At 33.4% G+C, this 22,924-nt stretch overlaps 1 protein-coding gene across 3 annotated transcripts in view; it reads left to right on the top strand.

Moving 5' to 3' along the window:
- Nucleotides 1-22,924, top strand: part of EPHA3 (EPH receptor A3) — a 349,448-nt gene that overhangs the window by 260,041 nt on the left and 66,483 nt on the right. For all 3 annotated transcript variants that reach the window (XM_077118666.1, XM_077118668.1, XM_077118669.1), the window contains exons 6-7: nt 17,423-17,547; nt 20,648-20,810. In XM_077118666.1, the coding sequence (XP_076974781.1) occupies nt 17,423-17,547; nt 20,648-20,810 (288 nt within the window). The remainder of the gene's footprint in view (nt 1-17,422; nt 17,548-20,647; nt 20,811-22,924) is intronic.

Genomic DNA, 22,924 nt, shown 5'->3' with positions numbered 1-22,924 from the left:
TGAGACAATTTATTGCTTCACTTCTCTTGACCTAGAACCTGGAGAGGCCTTACGTCCAACTTTTGCCCTGGATGGCTGCTGGTAATGATTGAGCCTACTGACAATTCCTGGCAGTCTCTCCTCTCACTCGAAGCATTCAGGTCTCTGTATCCCAAGTTATATATAAAAAAAGATACAGCAGCTTTTATTCATAACTAGAACAGACTTTTTCTTTCTTCTAATTGAAAAAGCCGATTCATTGGCATATATGGCACTTCCAGGAATGCTTTTAACCACTTAATCAAACTTGGCACTATCAAGATGTTGGTTTGATTGCCAACCTACGAAAGTGAAGGGAAATCACAAAAGAAAAAAAAAATTAACAAGTGAGCACAGTTCCAAAATTTGTTCTACAAATGTGTTTTAAATCAAATGAATCATCCTTTGGCACAAGCTACTCACTTTATAGTCATTTATTTGAGCGGCTTAGACTCTGCCTCCTGAAGACTGCGGTTAGCTTTATTCTTGATGAATGGGACAGTACCTTAAATCATAAATAAAATAAATAGGATAACTTAGCATTTGCCTCTGAAAAGAACGTATGTTATCTCACTTTGCACTGGCAATATTTTTTTAAGGGAAGTAGTTGGAAAATCAGTTTGATCCACAAAAAGAATCTATGATTTTTTTGCGTGGAATTGCTGCATAAAGAATGCAATTTGATTAAACAAATGCGGCTTGATTAAGAAAATCTGTGGTCTTCCCAACTATTTTGTCATTTTGCTTTTCTAGTCTTTTCACTCCATAACACTGATATTCAATCCTTCTTCTTGGGACTTTCCAATTTTATTGTGGGTATCTGGTGCTAAATAGGCTCATATTGTGAAATATTCTATTTATTCTTGAAGTCAATATTTTTTATTAATTCCAAGTTTTTGCAAGTGTAAAGGATTAAAAGGGTAAATCATATATAAATCTTAATCTTTTAGGAGATAAATTGAGGATTTTGTGTGTGTGTTTGTGGTGGTGGTGCTTAGTCATATAATTTAATCCTTACTTTTCATTCTGTTTTTTTTTTATTTTTTGTTTTTTTATTTTTCTCTTTTAATCTTTACTTTTAAAGAAAAACTTTTATTGGTAATTTATAATTTCTTCAAGGCCAGTTTTATATACTGGATCCTTACGCACTGTAACAACCTAATAAAAGTGTAGAATAGTTATCTGTATATTGTATAATTGTTTCATCAGTAGCTAAACCTGTATATATTTCTCCATGTCTTTCTAACATCTGCCTTATATCACAAATTAAAGTTCAGAGATAATAATTGTCAAGTGCCAACATTACTTTAGAACATTCGAATAACACAAAAGTGGGAGCGCTCAGAGTAAGAAACAGAAAAGACTTCTGAGTAAATCCTCCCGTCTCAAATCCTGCATGACAGGTGTCTCTTTGGTGAGTTCTGCTAGACAGCGGGATACCAGGATATCATCACCCTGCTGTGAACGTCTCTCCCAGAGGGGCCTTACTTATCCACCTCTTTGATTCCTGCTAGACTCAATTTTCACTCACCCTGTGAATTATCAGAGAGGATTTATTCAGAGATATATTTTTCCCTCATTTTCAATACTCATCTAGGTTCCTATTTGTGGGCTTCTGAAACATGTTACAGAAACACAGAACCAAATTGCACTTTGTAAGGCTTTCAGAGTGTGGGAAGGGAGGGGGGATTCTTACATGGCTTAACACCCAGAACTTAACTCTAAGATACAGCTAGAATCCAGTCCATTTGGTCCAATTATTATGATATATATATTATCATATATAATATTCTGTATACTAAATAGTAGGATTTATTAAGACAATAATAGGGTTGATTAAAAATGAGTTTCCTAACTGAAAGCTAAAAAAAGTACATATATATGCAGAGTATTAGTTAGGGTTCTCTAGAGAAGCAGAATCAACAGGAAATATTCATAAATATAAAATTTATAAAAGTGTCTCACATAACCATGGGAATATAGAGTCCAAAATTCATAGGGCAGGCTGTGAAGCTAACAATTCTGATGGAGGGTCTGGACGAACTCCACAGGAGAGGCGTGCCAGCAGAAGCAGGAAGAGAGCCTGTCTCTTCTGAATCCTCCTTAAAAGGCTTCCAGTGATTAGATTAAGCATCACTCATTGCAGAAGACACTCCCCTTGGCTGATTACAAATGGAATCAGCTGTGGATGTAACCAACATGATCATGATTTAATTCTATGAAATGTCCTCATAGCAAAAGACACACCAGCACTTGCCCAACCAGAAAAACAGGTACCACCACCTGGCCAAGTTGACACATGAACCTGACCATGACAGTATGTATACATAACACACACAGACATATGTAGATACATAGCCACATATAAACTCAGCAAGATTATTTCCTGTTAAATTGGCAAAGAAGTTCAAAAATAGAACACAAATGCACCAAATATACTACATTCAAGAAAACTCCGAGCAATCGGGGCCAGATAACACTCAAGGGTTTTTAAAAAGGGACAAAGTGGGTTCCTGCAGTAGAGACCTGCAAAATTAAAAATTCATGAGTTCCTAGAGAGAGCCAGCACTCAATACTAAAGTCCAATGTCAGCTAAGAAAACAGTAGCACTCAACATAAACAATGCAATTGTATGAAAAATTAAGTATAAACTTTTGCACTTTTCCATAGTCTCTCCACACTAGCCCAGTATCAGAAGAAACAGATACTCCCCATCCCTACCCCAGGAAAATGCTATTTTATACTGGCATACACTGGGCATTAATAACCGAAAGTGAGCCGAAAGCTACAAGTTCTTCCAGAGATGCTATCAAAGGACAGGAAAGGGAGGTTTAACAGACCAGAGGGACTATGTTCTCTGTATCTCACTTACAAAAAAAGTTGAATTGATCTGGTCTACACTGGGATGTCTGCATTTTGTTTGATGGCTGGTTGTCATTATACATCTTAGTCTTTGCCTGGGAATTCCCAAGAACGAATGAGCAATGCAAGAGCTCAATCCCTCTAACTTGGGAAGGCTGCTTTTTGATCATAGAAGAATAGGATGAAAAAACTAACCATTTGTGTCATAAAAGTAACCCCTTTCTTAAGTAGACAGATAATTAGAGGCATCATGTGGACAGAAATGATTCTACTTAGTTTCTGGATGACATCATAACTATCTCCTCTCCCCGTTTTAGCCACAAATATCCTGTATTTAAGTTATTTCCAATATTTTCTGTGTTACAACTTGCATCTTTCAAGAGTGAGTTCAAGTAATTGATGATGCTGGATGAGAATACGTGTGTGCACGTATTAGCTCTGTGTGTGTGCTCATGTGCTTGTGTACCTAACAACCTGACCAAATGAATGCCAACATTCCCCAATGACACAGAGTTGGTCAGTAGCTAGGATAGGCATAAATGAGCTAAGGATCTTGAAAATCTAAATAGAGCTCAAGGTGCTCTAATCTTTCCTCCGTATCCTAGAGTAGCTTCAGAGGTTCAAAATGTCTTAGTTTGAATTCTCCCAGAAATAGACCCTGAGATGAGAATTTGTGTTATCTCTTTGGGAGATGGTACCAGGAAACACAAAAGGGGACTATTAAATGAAACAGCGAAAGGCAACTAGTGAACTGAGGAATTTATCAAATTATCCTTGAGAAATTGTAGTTTCATTTTGCTGCTGACCTTGGAATCCATGTCGAACATTAATCTCCATCATCTCATCCAAAAGGAGAGGAGGCTGGGGTATTTATATAGGAATTTCCATCCATCATATTAAGGGCTGATCTAGGGATAAGAGGCAGTTGAAATTCTGTTCATCTTCATGGCTTCCAGCCTGAAGTACTTGGGCACAGCTGACTCTAGTGGCCAAAGAAGGCTTTCATTTAGATAGATGCACATGCCAGCAGCTTGAAATGGAAGATTGTAACTTGATAGTAAATTCTAAAGGGATCTCATTGGGATAACAACCCAATGTTCCCACTGGATATTCTGGATGGATATGAGTATTTCAAATTATTTGGTCATTAGCTGAGATGGTGACAGGTTCCAAATGGGTTTGAGGAACATGGGTATCAAAGTAATTTTTAAAGAAAGAAGGTTTTCAATCTCCACAAGAACAGGATCCACATCTGCCTCTCACAGTTCTTTAACCCTTGCCCCTTACACGATGCCTGGTATATAATTGACACCCACAAGTAATTCAATTAAATCATTTTATGATTTTTTTATACTTTAGTAATTTTTACTAAGGAAATAATTAAAGATATATTTAAAAGAACAATAAAATATCCATTACATCTAAAGGACTCTAGAGCCATAAATAAGGAGAACTATAATAGTAGTTAGGATTGTTATTTTAACGATTGAAATACAAAATTCTGCTTGCTCAAGTAACTAAATTCTGGACGGTTAGTTACCAGAATATTTCTTCAGCCTTATTCCAGTTAGATTGTAGAAGAGGGAAGCTATGGGATTAATGCTAGTTCCTAACTTTTTTCTTTAAAATATGCACCATTTATTTTTTTCTCTTCTGTAAAATTGAAATAGAATTTCTCATTTATATTAAAAGGAGTAATGGAAGGTATGAATATGGAATTCAAATGAGAAAGGTATGTGAAAGTAAATGGAAACATCACATTTGCTATCACCATGGTTTTATTTAAGTTTCTTAATATTTTGTATTCTGGGTTTCCTTTTTTGGGGGGAAATCAGGGAAATAATTCCCTTTCAGACTGTCATAATTAATAAAATAATTGTAACCTGAATATGTATGCATACATGCAATAGTAGATGTATTAGAGAGCATATATACATATATACATATAAACATCTTCCTATATTGGTTGTTTTAAAATTAATACAATGTGATTTTATATTTACAGTTTTATTCCTTTAAATGTCAACTATAGGTATATAATTTTCTCACTGTTGTAGGTTTTTTGATGATTCATGTGGCTAAAGAATTTGCATTCAAATTTCATAAAGTATTTTACCATCAATATTTTTGTAATTTTTTTATTCCTATTAAAAATGTAAACATAGAATCTCCTCTCAATTGCATGTCCTCCAACTATATGTGGATAAAAGATTTAAGATTTCACACTTACCAGAAAGGTTCATGGAAAGAGTTCAGTCGCTAGTTTTTGCAGCAGCCATTCTTGGGATAGTTTGTCATCACTGTTATCGGTTATTTCCTTAAATGAACATTGGTAGTTAGCAATTTGTAGCCTATGAGGGACTTTTAATTTGCCTTTAAAAGGTGGCTTTGAACATATGTTATTTTGTTAAATTATAGTTGTTAACCGAATAAATTCTTTAGTTGCATGTTTTCTTTCTACAGCCACTTGATTGTTTGCTATAAAACCCTGCTGACTTTTCATGGAACGTGTTAGAGCATTTTTCTCACAGTTTTCCTCCCCTGCCTGTAGTTCTAGTAGTCACTTCCCTCATTATAAGTTTAATTGCCAGGGGGTTAGTAACAAGGACATGATCTTTTTTTATGCAAAGTTTGTGATTTATTTGGATTAATTTTTTTCCCACCTGATTACATGACCCCACCGTTTTACTAGAAACTCACCGTGAATTACCTAAAGCACTTCCCAATCTGTCTCCATACATATTTTTTGATGAAAGAGAAAAGAAATGTTATATTGATTATGTGTGATTATCTATATTGATGTTTTATATTGAATACAAATGTTAATAGAATATTCATTCCACATGTACACATGGGCAAATTTTACATATTGTTTAGAAGCCAACATCAGTTCTTAAGGGACTCTTATTTCAGGATCCTCTTTCACAGAATTAAACCAGGCCATTAGAGACCCAAATCAATTTGACAGCCATTCCTACGGTTAACAAGGAATAGAGAGTTCTGTGCTTTGGCCAGCCAGGAAAGCAAGGTATATACATAGATCCACAAAAGCATGTAGGAAAACCAACTGTGAGTCTGGCTGGAATTTAGCAGGGATAAGAAAACCCAGTTGGGTTTGGAGAAAGGACTGCCAGGCGCCTCAAACCTCAAGTTAGCTTTTGCTGCTAGCATTTTCCCTCTGATTTTTTGTTTTGTTTTGTTTTGTTTCTAGCTGGTGCATTTTGAAGGAAATTTAACTTGAAAAGCATGTTTCTAAAGCTAAACCACAGACTGTGCAATATGAATAAAAATTGTCCTTGGCTTATTGTTTTTCAATTCCAGAAGAAAAATGATAGATCAGGCTAGTTACAAGCTATAATGCCTATATAATATTTTCACACAGTTTTTCTTTTTCAATAAACAGATCTGAAGATTAGAAAAAAGAAACATTAAAAAGAGCATAGAAAAAATGTTCAGAATTAGTCAAGGCTATACAATAATTTTAACCATCTATTCTATTTGCATTTTTTTTAATAAGAACTGTTTGCATTTTTTAAGGTTTTTTTTTTCTTAAGTAACTTTATGGTATGTATGTTACATCTCGTGATAATCACCCATTTCAAGTATACTGTTCAATAGGTTTTAGTAACTCATTACCATAAATCAATTTTAGAAAATATTCATCCTGCAATAAGTAAAGATGATGACCCCAACTGTATATTTTAATTCAGTTATACACTATATAAAGTCAAATTCAAGAGTCTTCATACTGAGTATAGTTCTTTGTAAATAAGACTAATGCCAAAAGACTTAAATTTAGTTCACAAGTTTAGGAATAAATATTTAGAAGCTTTATATACTATAGGTAAAATGTCATCTTAAAACTGAAATCTGTAAGGCTGTTATGGGAAGTTCAATTTCTGTCTAGGATAACAACAATTTTCTGTAATCTATAAAGGCAAGGAAATAGAAATGCAAAGAATTAAATACAACCATTGACATGAAAACCAAAGTCTTAAAAGAAACAAGTATTACTATATTTATATCCTCGTAATTTTCTTTTTAGTTTACTAATGCAATCCAAAATGGAGCAACTTAAGACGATTTTTTTTTCCTAATGTGCTAACATTTTTATGGTGCATGTAAAAATTAATCGGCTCCAGTTCTCAAAATTCTAAGGTCAATTATGTGAAGTTTACATAATTGCAAAAATATGTATTGATGCATTTTCCTTATTTGGATGGGCTTGGGAACTACAAATTCTGCAAAAAATCATGGCCAGCTAAAAAGCTATTTGACAAAAATCTTTAGATATATTAATTCTGTGTCTGGAACTAAAGAAGGTCAAGCCACAGGAATCATGGAAATTCATCACCAGGTAGTCTGCCTCTGCATTTTCCCCTTTGTTTTTTGTTAAGATTTTTTAAAATCTCCCTTTGTGGGGAATAAAGTTATTTATTGCAGCTAAATATTTACATTCTTTAATTAAGTGATATCTGGAGGATGAAGGAATTTGCTTGGGACAAAAAAGATGTTGGAGAATATCAAAAGAGTGAGCATGGACAATGCAGATTTCACAGGCCAAAATAGAAATTATGCAGGCATGATTGCTTTTGAAAACACTTTTAAGTCTCTGCTGGTGTGCATTTTGTTTGTATAAATATGCAAACACACCCACATTAGCATATTCGACACCTGTGTACTTCACATAGCTAGACCAGAAAAAATTAATAAAGTCAACCTCTTCTTTTTTACTTTGTTACATTTTAATTGAGATTTGATAATGTGATTTGGATACATTCTTGCTTGGAGATATAGAGTGAAAATTAGAATTCATATTTTAATTATCAAATACATTTAACTTTTCCCTATTTTTTCAGTTTTTTTTAAATTAACAAAGACCCTGGTATTCTTTAAGAGTATACCCATGTTATAAATAATTTCTGGCATCAAAGTAACACAAAATTAGAGCTTCTCAGAAAGGTGACTTCATGGCAATCAAAATATTTTACATTCTACAGGTGACCCACCAAAAATATTCTCTTTTCTGGACTACTCCTTCGTCCCATTTTTCACACTAATAACTGTTTCTATATGTGAGTAAAGTTGATAGTTCTGAACTAATTTCTAAATGTTTCACTAGACTTCCTAGATTTTATGTTATGGGAAGTTCAGGCTTTTACCTCCCTATGGGAAGAGATTGGGCTACATGATTTCTCAAGAGAATGCTCACCTCCCTCCCTTCTTCTGTAAATCTTTGTTGCACTTGGGGTAGAATTACTAGATCCAACCATGTACAAGATATGTGCTAAGCAAAATTTCTCATTTCTTTTCCTTTTCCACGCACATGATAAATAATATTTAGATGTAAAACACACATGCATGGTGTATCCCGTATTTTAAAAAATTTGAGGAGATATACTGTTCATCATCACAGTGATGTAGGATTAAATAATGGTTGCACACTCATGCATGTGATATTTTTTAAAAGGACAATTGTTATTCCTGTAGAAGTATATGAATACCTTTTACACCCAAGAACAGATATACGTGAGAATAAATTTATTATAGGCTAACACTTTGATCTATAAAAATGCATGCGTGTATATGTATATTCCAAAATGTAGTAACTTTTTTACAATTAGAGATTTATTACTTGTGACAAATATCACAACTGATACTACCATGGCAGTATTTGCATGTGATGCTTTGAAGAACTCTGAACTAACATAACCTTGCCTTTATTTTCTCCTTTTGTTCTTTTCTTAGTTGTAAAAATGAATGGATCAAGCAAAGACTGAACAAAATTGGATAGCTCACATTTGGCCTCAATAGTGTCAACTAGAAGTAGTTGATACTACTAAGGATGTTAGCTTATGATTTTATTATTGTACACATCTAATTAAAGATATTATCTGACTAAATTCATGGAGCTAATCACACAGACACAGGACCCCACTTATATGAAGCTATTAGGTATAGAAGTGCCTTGCCTTAAATACCAATATAGGTTGAAACTATGAATTGCCGAAGCTGCTGCAGGCTGCAGGTTTTAAACATGGGTGTTAGTTAAACATCAAAGACAGTGCATCATAGGGGTCTTTGGGTTTGAAGAGAGTGAGACAAGGTAAAATTATAGCAGGACTATTTGCATGCCAGATGTTTCCTTAGATAACTCATAACTTCTGTGTCAAGCAGAGGTCTTCTGAATGGTTTGAAAAAAAAAACTTTTAGATGATATTCCACTACTGTGATCTATTCAGACCAAGTTATACAAATAATGTTTTGCTTCTTTTTAAATTGAGGTGCATTTACATGCAATGAAATACAGTTTATAAGTAGAAAATTCAATGACTTTTGACAGATAAATACACCCATTCAAGATATAAAATATTTCTGTCACCATAAGAAGTTCTCTTGTGCCCCCTTCCAGTCTATAGCTATCATGTGCCAATAAAAGTTTAATTTCCTTAAGACTGTAATATATTTTGTCTGGTTACTAGATATAGCATAATGTAGCATAACATAACACAACATACAGCATAACATGATGTAAGTTTTTCTCTTCTTTTTTGTCCTACTGCTCAAGTAGGGGAGCCAAACAACCCGCAGAGACTTTCTTACCATTATCTGTAAATAAAAGCTGTGTTATTGTGAGTCATCGTGGGTCCTGAAGATGTGTTTAACTTGCACTTCTCTGCTCCTTCAGCTAATTAGAGAGCAGTAAGCCGTCATCAGCTCCATGGAGAATCCTGCCAGCATTCAGATTTGTTCCATCTGCCCTGTGCTGGAGTATAGTAGTGCCCTGAATGACCTTAAATCATAACAGACCCATTGCCTCAGCAGCCCTTAAACACACACACACACACAACTCACAATGTAGGGAGCCTAGTTCTAAGCTGAAATTTGCTCTGTATTTGTTTAGACTTCATCTTGGACCATTATTCCTTTTCCTCCACCACATTTCTAGTAGCTACATTCAATGGCTACCTGTCCTCAGACTGGAACGCCCTCTATACTAAAATGTTATTGTCTATACTGAAAGGGATTATAAAGTAGTATCTGATTTTGACCAAGATTTAGGTTTTAGTTATTTAAAACTTGATCATCAACTTTGGTTTTGAAGTTTCTACTCTATTGTTTTTATTTTATGGAAACCATAAAATAAGACAATAAGCAGGGCATGTGGTAGAAAGCAGTTCTACACTGGTTTGGGACATCACTCATAAAATCCAATGTCTTTGTCAAAGTAAATTTCCTATTCAGTGTATTATAATTAGGAAAACTTACTCAAGGATAATCTTGACAGAGTCAGAGTTTAGGCACATTACTAGTCTCAAGGCTAAGCTATATCTTCCAGAAGTTTTTGCATACTTAAAAATTGTATAAAGTTAGGAGTTTCTTAAATTACTTGTAACCTTTCGGGAAGAAAGATTCAATCCTTTCAGTGTGGATTGTTTATATCATTTCTAGAATCCATTTAAGCTTAGGCAATTATTTAGAAGCATATATTTTTAGATGTAACATAAAGAATACTGCATTTAAAAGAGTACATATATAGCCAAATGCCTACCTGCCTGTGATTTTTTTAGAGTATTTTGTGTGTCATGCGAAGAAAAGAAAGAATGCATTAGATTTAGTTTAATTTTAGTTATCTCATATTAAGATTAAAGACAACCAGAACTACTAGCAGTAGTATGTCATCTATGGAAAAAAAGGAACATTAGGAGGAAAATACACAAAAACACACACAAACACATACAAATATTTAGATCGATGGTAATCAGTCATTCTTATTCCCTTGTCTAAAATATATGATATCCTAGGAGAGGGCTCACTAGCCTTTGAAACTTCAGTCTTGTTCAGAGTACTCAGAACCCTCAAAAGGACCTAAAGACAGAAGGATATTATACAACATGCCAGTAAAGCTGAGGAATGATATATTTTCCCAAAGGTACTGATCCTATACATATATAAGTATGCTAAATCTCAATACTATCTAATAGGTATGCCAGTAGACTGCATTTTCCAAAAGCAAATAGCTGTGTATAAAATGTCATGTGACCAATGAGAAACTTATACATAGCTATTTATTAATATTAACCTCTTTCACATTGAGGCATTACATTTAGAAACCTATGATCACCCCCCATAGATTTTCAGAGCCATATTGCATATTTGAAGATTGTCTGATTCTCTGAGGAAATTGAATGTTATTAAGAAGAAAGTGAAATTAATATAAATTTAAAAAGGTGACACACCAGAAATGCGAAGCTAAATTGAGAAAATGGAAAACCGAATCGAATATTTATGCACCTATACAATAAAGAGCTATGAATTGAGCCTTTCCTCTATTACTACAGTTTTTTCTCTTTTATCTAACCATGCTGGTTACATGAGATAAGGGGAGATTAAAAAACAGTAACTGAGTTCCCTGCCCTTTAAAACTGGTCTTGGGTCTTCAAAATTCAATAATTAAATTTTTCGAGTTTTCTAGAGTTTTCTCTAAATTTAAAATCAAGAGGCCTAAAACTTTTGTATACTCTATTAACAAACAATAGGAAAAAACAAACATTAAATCCTAGTCATAATTTATTTTTTTCCATACTCAAAGTCTATTTTTAATCTATGATATCCTAGAATGTATTTCTCCTACCTTGATGAATTTAGTTGAGGAAATTACTTTCTGTTTACTATAGAATTTAAATGACATAATTTCATAGAAGACAATCTCCCTATTCAGCATATTGTAATTTTCATTTTTATTTGAGATTTGCTATTTTAATATCAGGAGATTAATGCAATAAATTTTTCAGAGTAACCTGTCACAAACTATGTTATGCATTTTATTGCAAAGCTAACCAAGCTGTGTGATTAGATTTATGTGAGGCAGACACATAGGCTAGACCTAAAGATAAAGAGAACCTTATGGCCTATTAGAAGCCTACTGGTAAGCAAATGGTGTAATTACAACACGATGTAGTGGGCTTGATGTAGCAAGCTAAATAATAGGAGAAAGGACACCTATAGTCCGAGAGGACAGAGGAAGGATCTGATTAACTATTGCCTAAGAGATTCAGGAAGAGATTTAAAGGAAAATTTTATTAGCAATGTATTCTGAAAGATAGTGAGTAGAAGCTATTTTTCAAGTGGAAAAAAGAACAAATTTGGTGTTCCAGACAAAGAATAAGGCAGGCACAAGTAAGAACAGATGAACACAGTACCCTTGAAATTTAAGATTTGAAAGAAGGACCAATAAAAGAAAAAGTTGGTGCGTATGTTGCAGTCTTGTGAAGAGCCTTAAATAGTATTTTAATGGATTTCATTTTATGCATCCTATTGTAGTCCAGAATTTCCAAAATGTGTAATCATAAGAGTTTTCTGGTAGCAACTGCCTTAAAAATATAGATTCTTAAATATAGATTCTCTGAAGTGTTTGATTTAGTTCACATATTTAGGAAAACTAGACTTGGTATTATGAGATATTGAAGGAGGTGAGAGTCAAGGTTTCATTTGTTTTATAAAATGATAAATCATCAAAATGTGTAGAAAGTTGAAATTCTGGAAAGACTGTGGGAAACATATAGAATGTTGAGGGTTTGAACTGAGGTAGGCTCTATAGAACTGAAATTGAGTTGATACAAAATTTTGTAACTTTCAGAAATTGTAGCTGATTGCCAAGTGAGGTTTTTGGTATATAAAACCTCATATATAAAGAAGTATATAAAGAAGTAAAATTCTGAAATTTCAAACTTGGTAAACTGCAAAATGGTGAGGTTTGAAATGGAAACAGTTAATTACTGACAACAACAGGTTTGGGGAAATTAGAGGTAGTGAGATAAAGAACATTAAGCTATAGATGATTTTATTAATTCTGGAAAAAAACTGAGTAGGAAAATGTTCTGAAGTAGGCACTGTAATGAATAATAAAGAAAAACAAGAGAAAAATGCTTTTAAAGGCATGTTTATTCAAAGAAAAAATAATTCAACTCTCAACTGCATACTATTTTCCCATGGAGATAATTTTTAAATGCCTTGGCTCACTTAGAAAAGAAACACTGAACTCTTGTTGTTATTATTTTAAATTGTTCAATCTCTAAACCACAGAGATACCTCAGAGATTCATTAGAAATTCCCAAACCCAGAAAGGGGAAGGTCCCAATAAAAACAAAGGAACCAAATCAGATCCTTTAGGAGCTGATGTTTTAAGTTTTCACTTCCTGATTCCAAGGATGGGTCATATTTTAACTGCAGAATAATGAGAAATGTAGTTTAAAAACACTGGAGTTAAAATAATGAATACCTTCCAAATCTCTCTCAGTAGATTTGGCATGTGCAAGTATCAATTGTGATTCTAATACAAATTGTGAATGATACCAGCCCCACCGCAACTCAATTCCTTTACATAGAAACATTTTTAAGTCTAATATTTTTGCTTACCAATTGTATTACATATATTATATATTATACATATATCCATTTTATATACACACACACACATATATATATATATTTCGTTAGATGTAATTAGCAGCTTAGGCTATGTTAACAATGAGAGAAAATAACCCCCTTGTGAAACTAAATAAACCCTCTTTAGAAAAAGTTCTTCACCTCTAGTCTACCCTTCACGTATTAACTGTTTAAGGGGATGATGTAAGAGCCTGCCATTGCAGCGACCTTGAACTAGAGAATACATGCAGTGAACAATTCAGGCCTTGGTTCCCAGAATTCTTTCTCTTTAGAACAGAAACTGAAAAGCACTTTTATATTAGGTTTCAGAAAACACGTATTACCAGTTAATAAAGGGTGAAAATATCTGCCCAGTCTTATATCACGACGCAATAACAAAAACTATTGTTATTTTGAAACAGCCATGATCGAGTCAACTGAGAAACAAGCCCAGAATTTCTTAATACTAAGAGGGTTCAGAAGTGTTCAGGAAATTCAGAAAATCTTATTTATGGAGCAGGGTTTAACTGAGTGATTCATGAGCCGTACCCCCCTCCCCAACCTTCACTATTTTTCTCCTATGTTCCTAAAAATTATTTCTGTTAAAGTGGAATCAACATCACATGTATTGAGTATATCATGCCTCCTTTTCCTACTGTTTTCCAAAGGACAATTTGTCCAGTTGTATACAGAATAACAAAAACGAAGAATCAGATATTATCTCCCTCACAAATCCGAGTACAACCAAAATATGTTTTATACACCAAGCCCTTATTTCAAAGAGCATCATCAACTTACTAAAGATGATTACTTTGTAATGTTTCAGTTTCTCTTTTTTACCAGTTTATCTTTTCTTCTTTTTTCCTACAAAACTCCCTGTTTGCTACTTGTATAAATGTCTGGGCCAGCTTCACGGGACTGTCATCAGGTCTTCCTCTTAAGAAGAGCCAGAATCATTTTAGTGATCCATCAGTTAGGCTATGGAAAAGACACACTAAATTAAAACTCTTAACCCTCGGCTATTGGGATGCTCACTGGTAAATTCTATTTTAGATTATACTCTATATTTTTTTGCCAGGGAAAACCTATGCTTCGTCTTCCTTTATAATTTCATTTTATGATACCCTAACACAGAACCATTTCTCCAGTTTTAAGGTAGAATATTTTTTTTCACTTCATTCAATAGGATGACCCTCCATTCTTTCAACTAAAAGTTTTGAAAGACAAGGGGTATGAAAATAAAATAAATCAAATCTTATAGTAAACTTTGCAGTATCATGTTCTTTTGTAGAGAAAAACTTAATTTAAAAAATTCCTATAAATTTTGGAAATGACTAATTTAAATAAAGCACTCTGATGGGTGAAGATTAAAGAAAACATAATACATATTGTTTCTCATTAATATTACAAATTGTATTATGTGTAGCACATGAGGAGATACGTATATATTCTACCTCAAAATATGAATTAAAAAGTGTTCTTGAAAACCTTTTAGAACCATTTGTACAATGGAGTATCCATGGATGTTTGTCCCTTTGGCCACTGTTTTATTATGTCTTAAAATTATTTATTAGGTGAGAGAAAAACAATTTTTGTTAATTATTAATTAGTATTAAAATATTGATAAGCATTACCTAAATGTAACCAGTTTTCAGCTGGTGCACTGGGTTGAAACTGCTGAAATGTAGCCAGCATAAGGGGCATGTCTTAAAAGAGCAGAACAAATGACTTAACAGGGGCATAAAAGCAAGAATCAGGAAGGGTTCATTTAACATAGAGATGCCACAAGCTTCGGCAATTGCCTCTACTTAAGCAAGTGTGGAATTACAAAAGGCTATTTATTACAGTCCAACAGGTCTCTGCAGCTTCCTTAAACAGCTTTGAAGAAATTCAACAGTTATAAGAGTTCTGCTCAGTGCAGAAGGAGTAAAAATTTAGGCAGATCCCCAAAATGGCCTGCAAAGCTTTCAGTAAAAAGTTAATACAACCTTGTCACATTAGATTCCTTGAAATGAATAAAGAATAGATGTTATACATGGTAATTTTCAAAATTTCTTTAAAAATGTTTTGAACCATCAGGAAAATAAGCCAGTTTGGTATGGAATTGAAAGTAGGCTATCCATAGGTTTATCAGGGAAAAGTTCCATCTTTAAGCTGTAAGCACCACATTAAAAGTTGCTCTTTGAATTGATCTGCTTTAGCAGAAAATTTAATGGAATTTCTTTCTTGTACAAAGAAGCAAAATTTGGTTTGGAAGATATTGGAGGTGGAATTTATCTGTTAATGGAATAGTGAGTTGATTTTTCTAAGTATTAGGGCAAGTATGAAGAAAATAGTTCAAGGAAATTTAACGTACCTGTTATTTATTTATAGCTCAGGCAAATGTTAATAAACATTGAATATATTTATGAAATATCAACTGAAATATAATTTAAAAAACCTACCTTTGTATAGAATCAACTTCAGAACAGCAAATCAGAGGGAAAGTGACGTCGATTTGGTAAATAAAGCAGAATACTGAATAGATGAGAATAGATGTGAAAGGTAAATGACAATATTTGTTTTTAATTGCTAATGGGAGCAAAATGTAAATAATAAAATGAGTTCACTTCTCAATCAGAAAAGTACTATCTACATTTTCCCTTGGCAAAAGAGTAAGTAATCAATCCCAGGCCATTAAAGTAATGATGCTTTACTTAGAAGAGTTAGTAAGGGGATCTTACAAATAAAAAGAACAGGTGAGAGGAAGTTTATTGCAAAGGATTCTACCTTTAGATATGCATTTTCCACTAAAATGGCAAAAAAAGCAAGCTTAATGAAAAGCCTGGTTTTGTGTGAGGAACAAAAATGAAAGGCATGTGTAGATAGGAACAATTTAAATGAGAGGTACGTTGCAAAAGTCCTTGTGGTAAACATAAAAGCATCAAATCAACACATTGAGAATATGTACCCTATTTGGTGTGGCAAAATACAAATGCATGCGGTTCTAATAGGCCTAAATTTGAGAAAAATTTAAACAAGATAGTTCCTCTAATAATGGAAGCAATTCAACAGTTAAAGTAGATAAAAATTCCTGAGTTTTGTTTGTTTCGCTTGTTTGGTTTGTACTTGTAAATTATCTTTTTCTCTTTCCCCTAGGACATAATGCCACTGAACCCTGCGGAGAGATATTTTAAATAATTCCATTGGCCAGTGCACTGAGACTGAGTTTGAAAACAGAAGCATATAGAAAGATAGTAGGCATTTTCTATCTAATGGAAAGATTTAAATAGGAAATCACTTACAATTTATTTAATCTTCAATTAGAAATGAAGTTTACCCTATGGTTATCTGATTCAATCATATAGTTTTTAGCTTATATTCTGTACTTCGAATAATGCCTAGCAAAGCATAACAAATATATACTCACTACCCAATAAGATACCTGAAAACATTTTAGAGAACTTGTGACACATATAGCAGTCATTTCCTAATTACTTCTTAATAAATAATTTTTAATAAATAAAGATAAAAAGTACAAGATTATGTTGATGATATATATTTTATGAGAGTAACTTGTCAGAAGTCAAGACACACCATAATAATTTCTAAATCTTTTCTATTTTGTAATGTACTAAATACTGTTATTACCAATGGATACCATGGGACTCCTTGTACATAATGGATTCCAGTCCTTTTGCAGAGCTGCGTATGAAAATGTTATCAATGTCTTGAAGAATCTGGCATTAATAACTTTGCAACATTATAACAAATAGGTAGTCTGAGGTTTTGTTCTTTTTTTAATATATCAAATATATTTCATTGCTTACATTATAGTAGCAGATTGAAAACATCTGCTCGCTTGCCACTAGTCCACCAGCAACAGAAAATCTCAGCTCATTTTCCATAGGTCTGCATGTACCAGGGCTATAATCCAGCTGCTGAGGCTTGATATGGGGCCAGATTAATACTCAAGAGCCTTTGAAATGGAAACAGTGCTTTCATGCCAAAGATTAGCACAATGATAAATCCCATTTGCTCCTTCCCTTCTCTCTCTGCTCCTCTTCCCCACCCTCCCCAACCCCATTAACTTGCCTCCTTCTACTGTCTGCCTCTCCCCATCCTGTCTTCACAGCCCCATCGCCTGTTGTGACAATTAAGAAAGATCGGACATCTAGAAACAGCATCTCGCTATCCTGGCAAGAACCTGAGCACCCTAATGGGATCATATTGGACTACGAGGTCAAATACTATGAAAAGGTACAAAGACAAAGTTAAAAGGTTGGATTGTGTAGGGAAAGAGGCTATCTTCTCATAAGCTCTGGTCTTGCAAAGAAACCAATGATATTGCTTGTAACTGGTAGAGATCTCTTTAGAATTCTGTTCACCTGACACCTTTAACTTATAGGTACAGGGGGATTTAGAAGCCATCCTGTTGGACGCCCCCCACCCCCCCCTGCATTCTATAGCAATAAGCCACAGCAAATATGTGACTACCAAGCTTCAGCTGGATAGTCCTGGCAATAGCAGTGACTTTCAAGTCACTCCATGCCAAGGCTGCTCTATGGACTATTTTATAGTGAGCCCTTAGTCAAAAGTTCACTGTCTCAAGCCCATTTCCTGACCCGCACATTCATATGAATTTTGTTCAGTAGAGAAAGAAACACGGTGCTAATAATGAAAACATTTCATTATTGACCTGAGAATGAAAATCTTTCTTATTTTGTGCAAGAAAATTTAGAAGGTGTTAGTGGGGGGTAAATTTGCCTCACACAATAAAATAATAATAAATTATAACATAAAATTTGTATCAGTCAGGGTTTTCCAGAGAAACAGAACCAACAGGAGAGGAAGAGGGACAGGAGAAATGGAGGGAGGGAGGGAAGGATGGAGGGAGGGAGAGAGAAAGAAAGAACTAGAGAGAGAAAGAGAGAGAGAGAAAGAGATCAAATTCCATAGGGCAGACCAAGAGCCAGAAATTCCAGTAAGGTTGATATTGAATTCTTTAGTGAGAATTCCTTAGATTGGAAACTCAGGAAAGTATGGAGGATGTTGTTTTGAGGAAGAATGATCACTAAAACATTTATAAAAAATACCTGTTTGGTTATTTATGAGTAGAATTTAGGCAGTGATATTTCATCACTCTAAATAGAACTTATTTCTCCTTGGTTTTAAATTATGGTAAACTTTGAATGCAGAATGTGTTCAAATGCAGTATCAGAGCTGATTGGTTTACAGCTAGTAATAAGGACACAATTTATTTGTGTGTCTGTTGCGGTTTACAAAGTACTTGAATGTCAATTAAAATCAAATTGTACATTTATCTTAGCAGTTTAGCATTTACAAAACACTTTTGCATAGATTATTTAAATTTGAGCAGCGTGATAATCTATATGACCATATGCATATAGATTATTTTACAAATGGAAACCTATGATTCAATGACATCATGTCAACTTCCCATAGTCTCACTGCTAATAATGTTAGGCCTCTGTTTTGAATCTCGGTGGTTGTAACTCCTCTGTAAGTAATCTTTCCCCTAAAATCATCTACTTTTTCACTCATGAAAATGGATCAGTATGGCATGAGAATTATTGGTCCAATTATTTGTGAAAAAAGGGTATATTAAAAAATTCCTTTCATTATGTAATGTTTTCCTTTTTTGAAGTTAAGTCATTTCACAAGAAGATGTCATTTGTTTTTCATAACTACCTACAGGAAAAAGAAAAGAAATTTATTAAAATAAATTGAAACATGATAAACTTAATTGTGCCAAAATCATAGAATTCATAACATTTTTTCTACTTTCAGTGACCTATTATGTTATTAACAATCTATCTGATTATGATTATGATTAAAGTGTGAGAAGATATATGGTGCCAAGTATAAATATCCATTGCTATTACAGGCAATGCAACAGCAACCAAAAAGAAAATTGATGATGTACCTCAGTTCAGACTGAATAGAAAAAGCAGGAATAAAACACCCAATCTTCAAATCCAAATGTGAATGAACTATGTTCATATCTTTTGGTAGCATAACATTTTTTCTGAACTTATTTCAAACTCTGTCAGCAAAGCACAATTCATACTTAATTTTAAATAGTAACTAGTATAGATAAAAAAGATTGAATCTATTGATTACTCCCTAACCATTTTTAAAATTTGATACATTATTTTTAATATATTTTGCATATCACAGTTATGTAATACATACAAAAATACACATATGCACACATATAATGATAGAATGTTTGTAGCTATTTCACTAGAATATAAGCTCCACAGTGTTTAGCTTTCTTGTCTGGTTAGTTCACTGATAATAATGAACTAAGCCTGAATCTGATTCACTGAATGTGCAATGATTCTTTATATAAATGAGATCATTATTTATGTGAAAGTAGAAGAAGCATTCTACTTTTTTCATTGGTTAGTATAGTAACTAAAAATGCTATTTAATATGACCAACTTGTTTCAGTAAAAATATATATAGTGAACTGCATATTTTCTATAATATATATCATATCTAATTTTGATTGAAGATATGCATCATTTGACAGAATCCAAGTGCAGGGACCTTGTACCATGGACTGAAATCAAGCTGCCTACCATAGGATGTTTAGTATCTGTTAATATATGTTAGAGGGCAAAACTCAATCCTATATGGAAATACAATTTTTTGTAAGCAAGGCTCCACACAAAACATCTTTACTATTTATGAACAGTATGAATCTCCTAATGTCTAGTTTGGATCTCCTAAGAGAGACCCTGTTGGGAAATACATTTCTAGACTTTTATCTGAAGCTTTTGTCAGAAGTAAACCACAGTGGCTTAGATTAAACACAGTGCAAATATATTTATGCTGATAAAATTATTGATGCAGAGCCACATATAAAATCTTGGCTTTTTTATACTTAGTATTTTACGATTGATGGAAATACTTTCTATTTGGGAATTAAAGCATTCTTATATGGTTTAAATTTAAAGGGGGTATTTATCTCCTTTCTAAGTTTATTCCTGGAAGTAGATTGAAGCTTCCTCTCTATCTTCCCTGGAAGAAAACATACATCCACTCATAGATTCTTTAATCAGTAAAAATGAACTCATTTTTAATAATTTATGTCCAAGGCACTAATCATTATGTCCAAGTTCTAAAATTCAGTAAATATTTCTAACTTAAAAAACATAGTTCTATACATTCAGAGAGTGAAATGATTCTATGTCTTGTCTTTTTTACCTGCCGTATGCTTTATTTAAAATCTAAAATAACTGATTAGGGACATGCTTTGAGTCATTTACTTCTTATAATTTGATAGTAGTATGAAGATCTGATTTTAACATTATCTTTTCTTACCTCAAAGCAGGAACAAGAGACAAGTTATACCATTTTGAGGGCAAGAGGCACAAATGTAACCATCAGTAGCCTCAAGCCTGACACTACATATGTATTCCAAATTCGAGCCCGAACAGCAGCTGGATATGGGACCAACAGCCGCAAGTTTGAGTTTGAAACAAGCCCAGACTGTATGTATTTCTTCAACAAAGTGTGGGGTGGGGAGGGTTGTTGCAAATGTCTGATAATTTATTCCTACTCTCTCTGAGTTTTATCCAAATGTGGTACATTGGAAAGTATTTTGCTTGGGACATTTAGTAATTTGCCCAGCATTGTGTCAGCATATTTGTGTTTGCTTGGGTGTGCATCTTTGTTTTCTTTTTTTAAAAACCAAACATATTTTGATGTCTGGAATACATCTGGTTTTCTCCTAGCCATAAACTGCTTTTAGGGAACATTATGTAATGTGGTAACACATTTCTAGTGCCCATTAATCCAGATATTCCAGTTATCTTGCATGATTCATTGAACTACAAAAAACAAACTTGCTGAACGATGAGGATATTAATTTTATTTTAATCCTCAGCACATTGAATCTTGTATCATATGGAAAATAAGGATTTTCTAAAACCTGTTTATAGCTTCATTCACAATCACAGACAATTTAACCATCCAAATGGGCCCCAAATTTGGCTTGTCTAAAATTGGCAAAGATTTCTCAATATAATCTTTCTTTTATGTTCATGCATAAAAAATATTTATGCATTTTGCTTCATCTTAGAAAAGCCTTCTATTAAATTTTTCAAAAAGGCAAAATCATGACTATACTACTAATATAAAGTGAAGACAAAGATTTTACTTAACGCATTAATTAATAAGGAGACCAGTAAGATGTTAAAACTGATTCTAAAGAATATTTGTAGAACACGCATGCAATGTTGTTTGTATTTTTACGGATAGCCTACCAGAATTACTTAAACAATTTTGCTAACATATCCAGAACTTGTTAATATCCTATAGTATAATAAATGTAATGATTGGGTTCATCTTTTCTACAAGGCATAAATCAGTTATATCTCTAGTGAACAAGTTTCATTTTTATTGTGATTGGAGTAACACATTTGCATCACATTTTCTACAACTTAACTTCACAATTGTAAAATAGCCTAGAAAGACAATTAGAAATGCACAGCATAAAGAATCAGAAAATCCAGGAGTGTCTGTAAATGCCAGCACTCCAGTAATTTCTTTGGCCCATTCCATCTCATTTTTCCTGGCTCTTTTTTTTCGCCTTCTAGATATGTTTTATTTCTTTCCTGACATAGAATCACATTTGACTGGCATGGTGATATTTTTTATGCCCAATTTTCATAACTAATAGAAACATTCAGAATGGACAAAAGTTATAAAAACTCTGTAAGTTGATATGAAGGAGCAAGTATTTTATGGCACATTTTTGTCAGACAACTAGGAACGTTGTTTGCAGTAATAAGCTTGGACTCCTGCAAAGTACTGAGGTTGTAAATGTTTTTTAACAGTCAGTGTTTTAGCTCCTGGACTCTACATCTGATCCATTACAATTCCTCTATTCATAGAAGGGCTGCCATCTTCAAATACAGAAATCTATTCTTACAGATCTCTCCTAATCCACCTATGATGAAATGGGCGAAGGGAAACCTCGCTCAGAGAACATTAGAAACAATACTTAGCAAGATTCCATGGGGGTCTGGGTGAACATGACTTAAAATAAGTTTAAAATTTTATATGATTAAAATATAACTTAATTTTGGTAGTTGTAAGTGTGCAATTTGTTAAGTGGTACAAAAGAAATTCTTCTTTTGAAATGATTGTAGATTTGCCTTTTTCAATCTTTAAATGAGTGTTTGAATAAACAACAACATCGGCATTTGATTTGTCAGTAAAAACCTCAAATTACAGAAATATCAATAGCAAATGATTAGTCTATCTGATGCTACCTGATGTTAGAAATAAGGCATGTTGAGGGGCAGCAGGAACAGATTACCATTAGATAAAGATTTATTATGTTGATGCAGATTTTGGAATCTTTATCTCTTCTTATATATTCCTAACCAGTACTTAAAATCAAATTTACCTGATGAGTAAATTTGTAGCAACAAATAAATTCCAAAATTCTAATGCAATTCTAAACTTGCCACAGATATTGCTATGATAGTGTTTAATTGTGAACTTTTAATGAAACTTCGGTGTCTGAGGCTTAGATATTGCATTTGAAAACTGCAGAGTCTTAGGATTTTTACCAAGTAAGTTTAATACTTACAATTGT

The sequence above is a fragment of the Tamandua tetradactyla genome, chromosome 10 (genome assembly GCF_023851605.1).
Source record: "Tamandua tetradactyla isolate mTamTet1 chromosome 10, mTamTet1.pri, whole genome shotgun sequence".
Classification (NCBI taxonomy): domain Eukaryota; kingdom Metazoa; phylum Chordata; class Mammalia; order Pilosa; family Myrmecophagidae; genus Tamandua; species Tamandua tetradactyla.
Note: the sequence above shows the minus strand (reverse complement) of the source record. Positions and strands in the feature narration are given on the sequence as shown.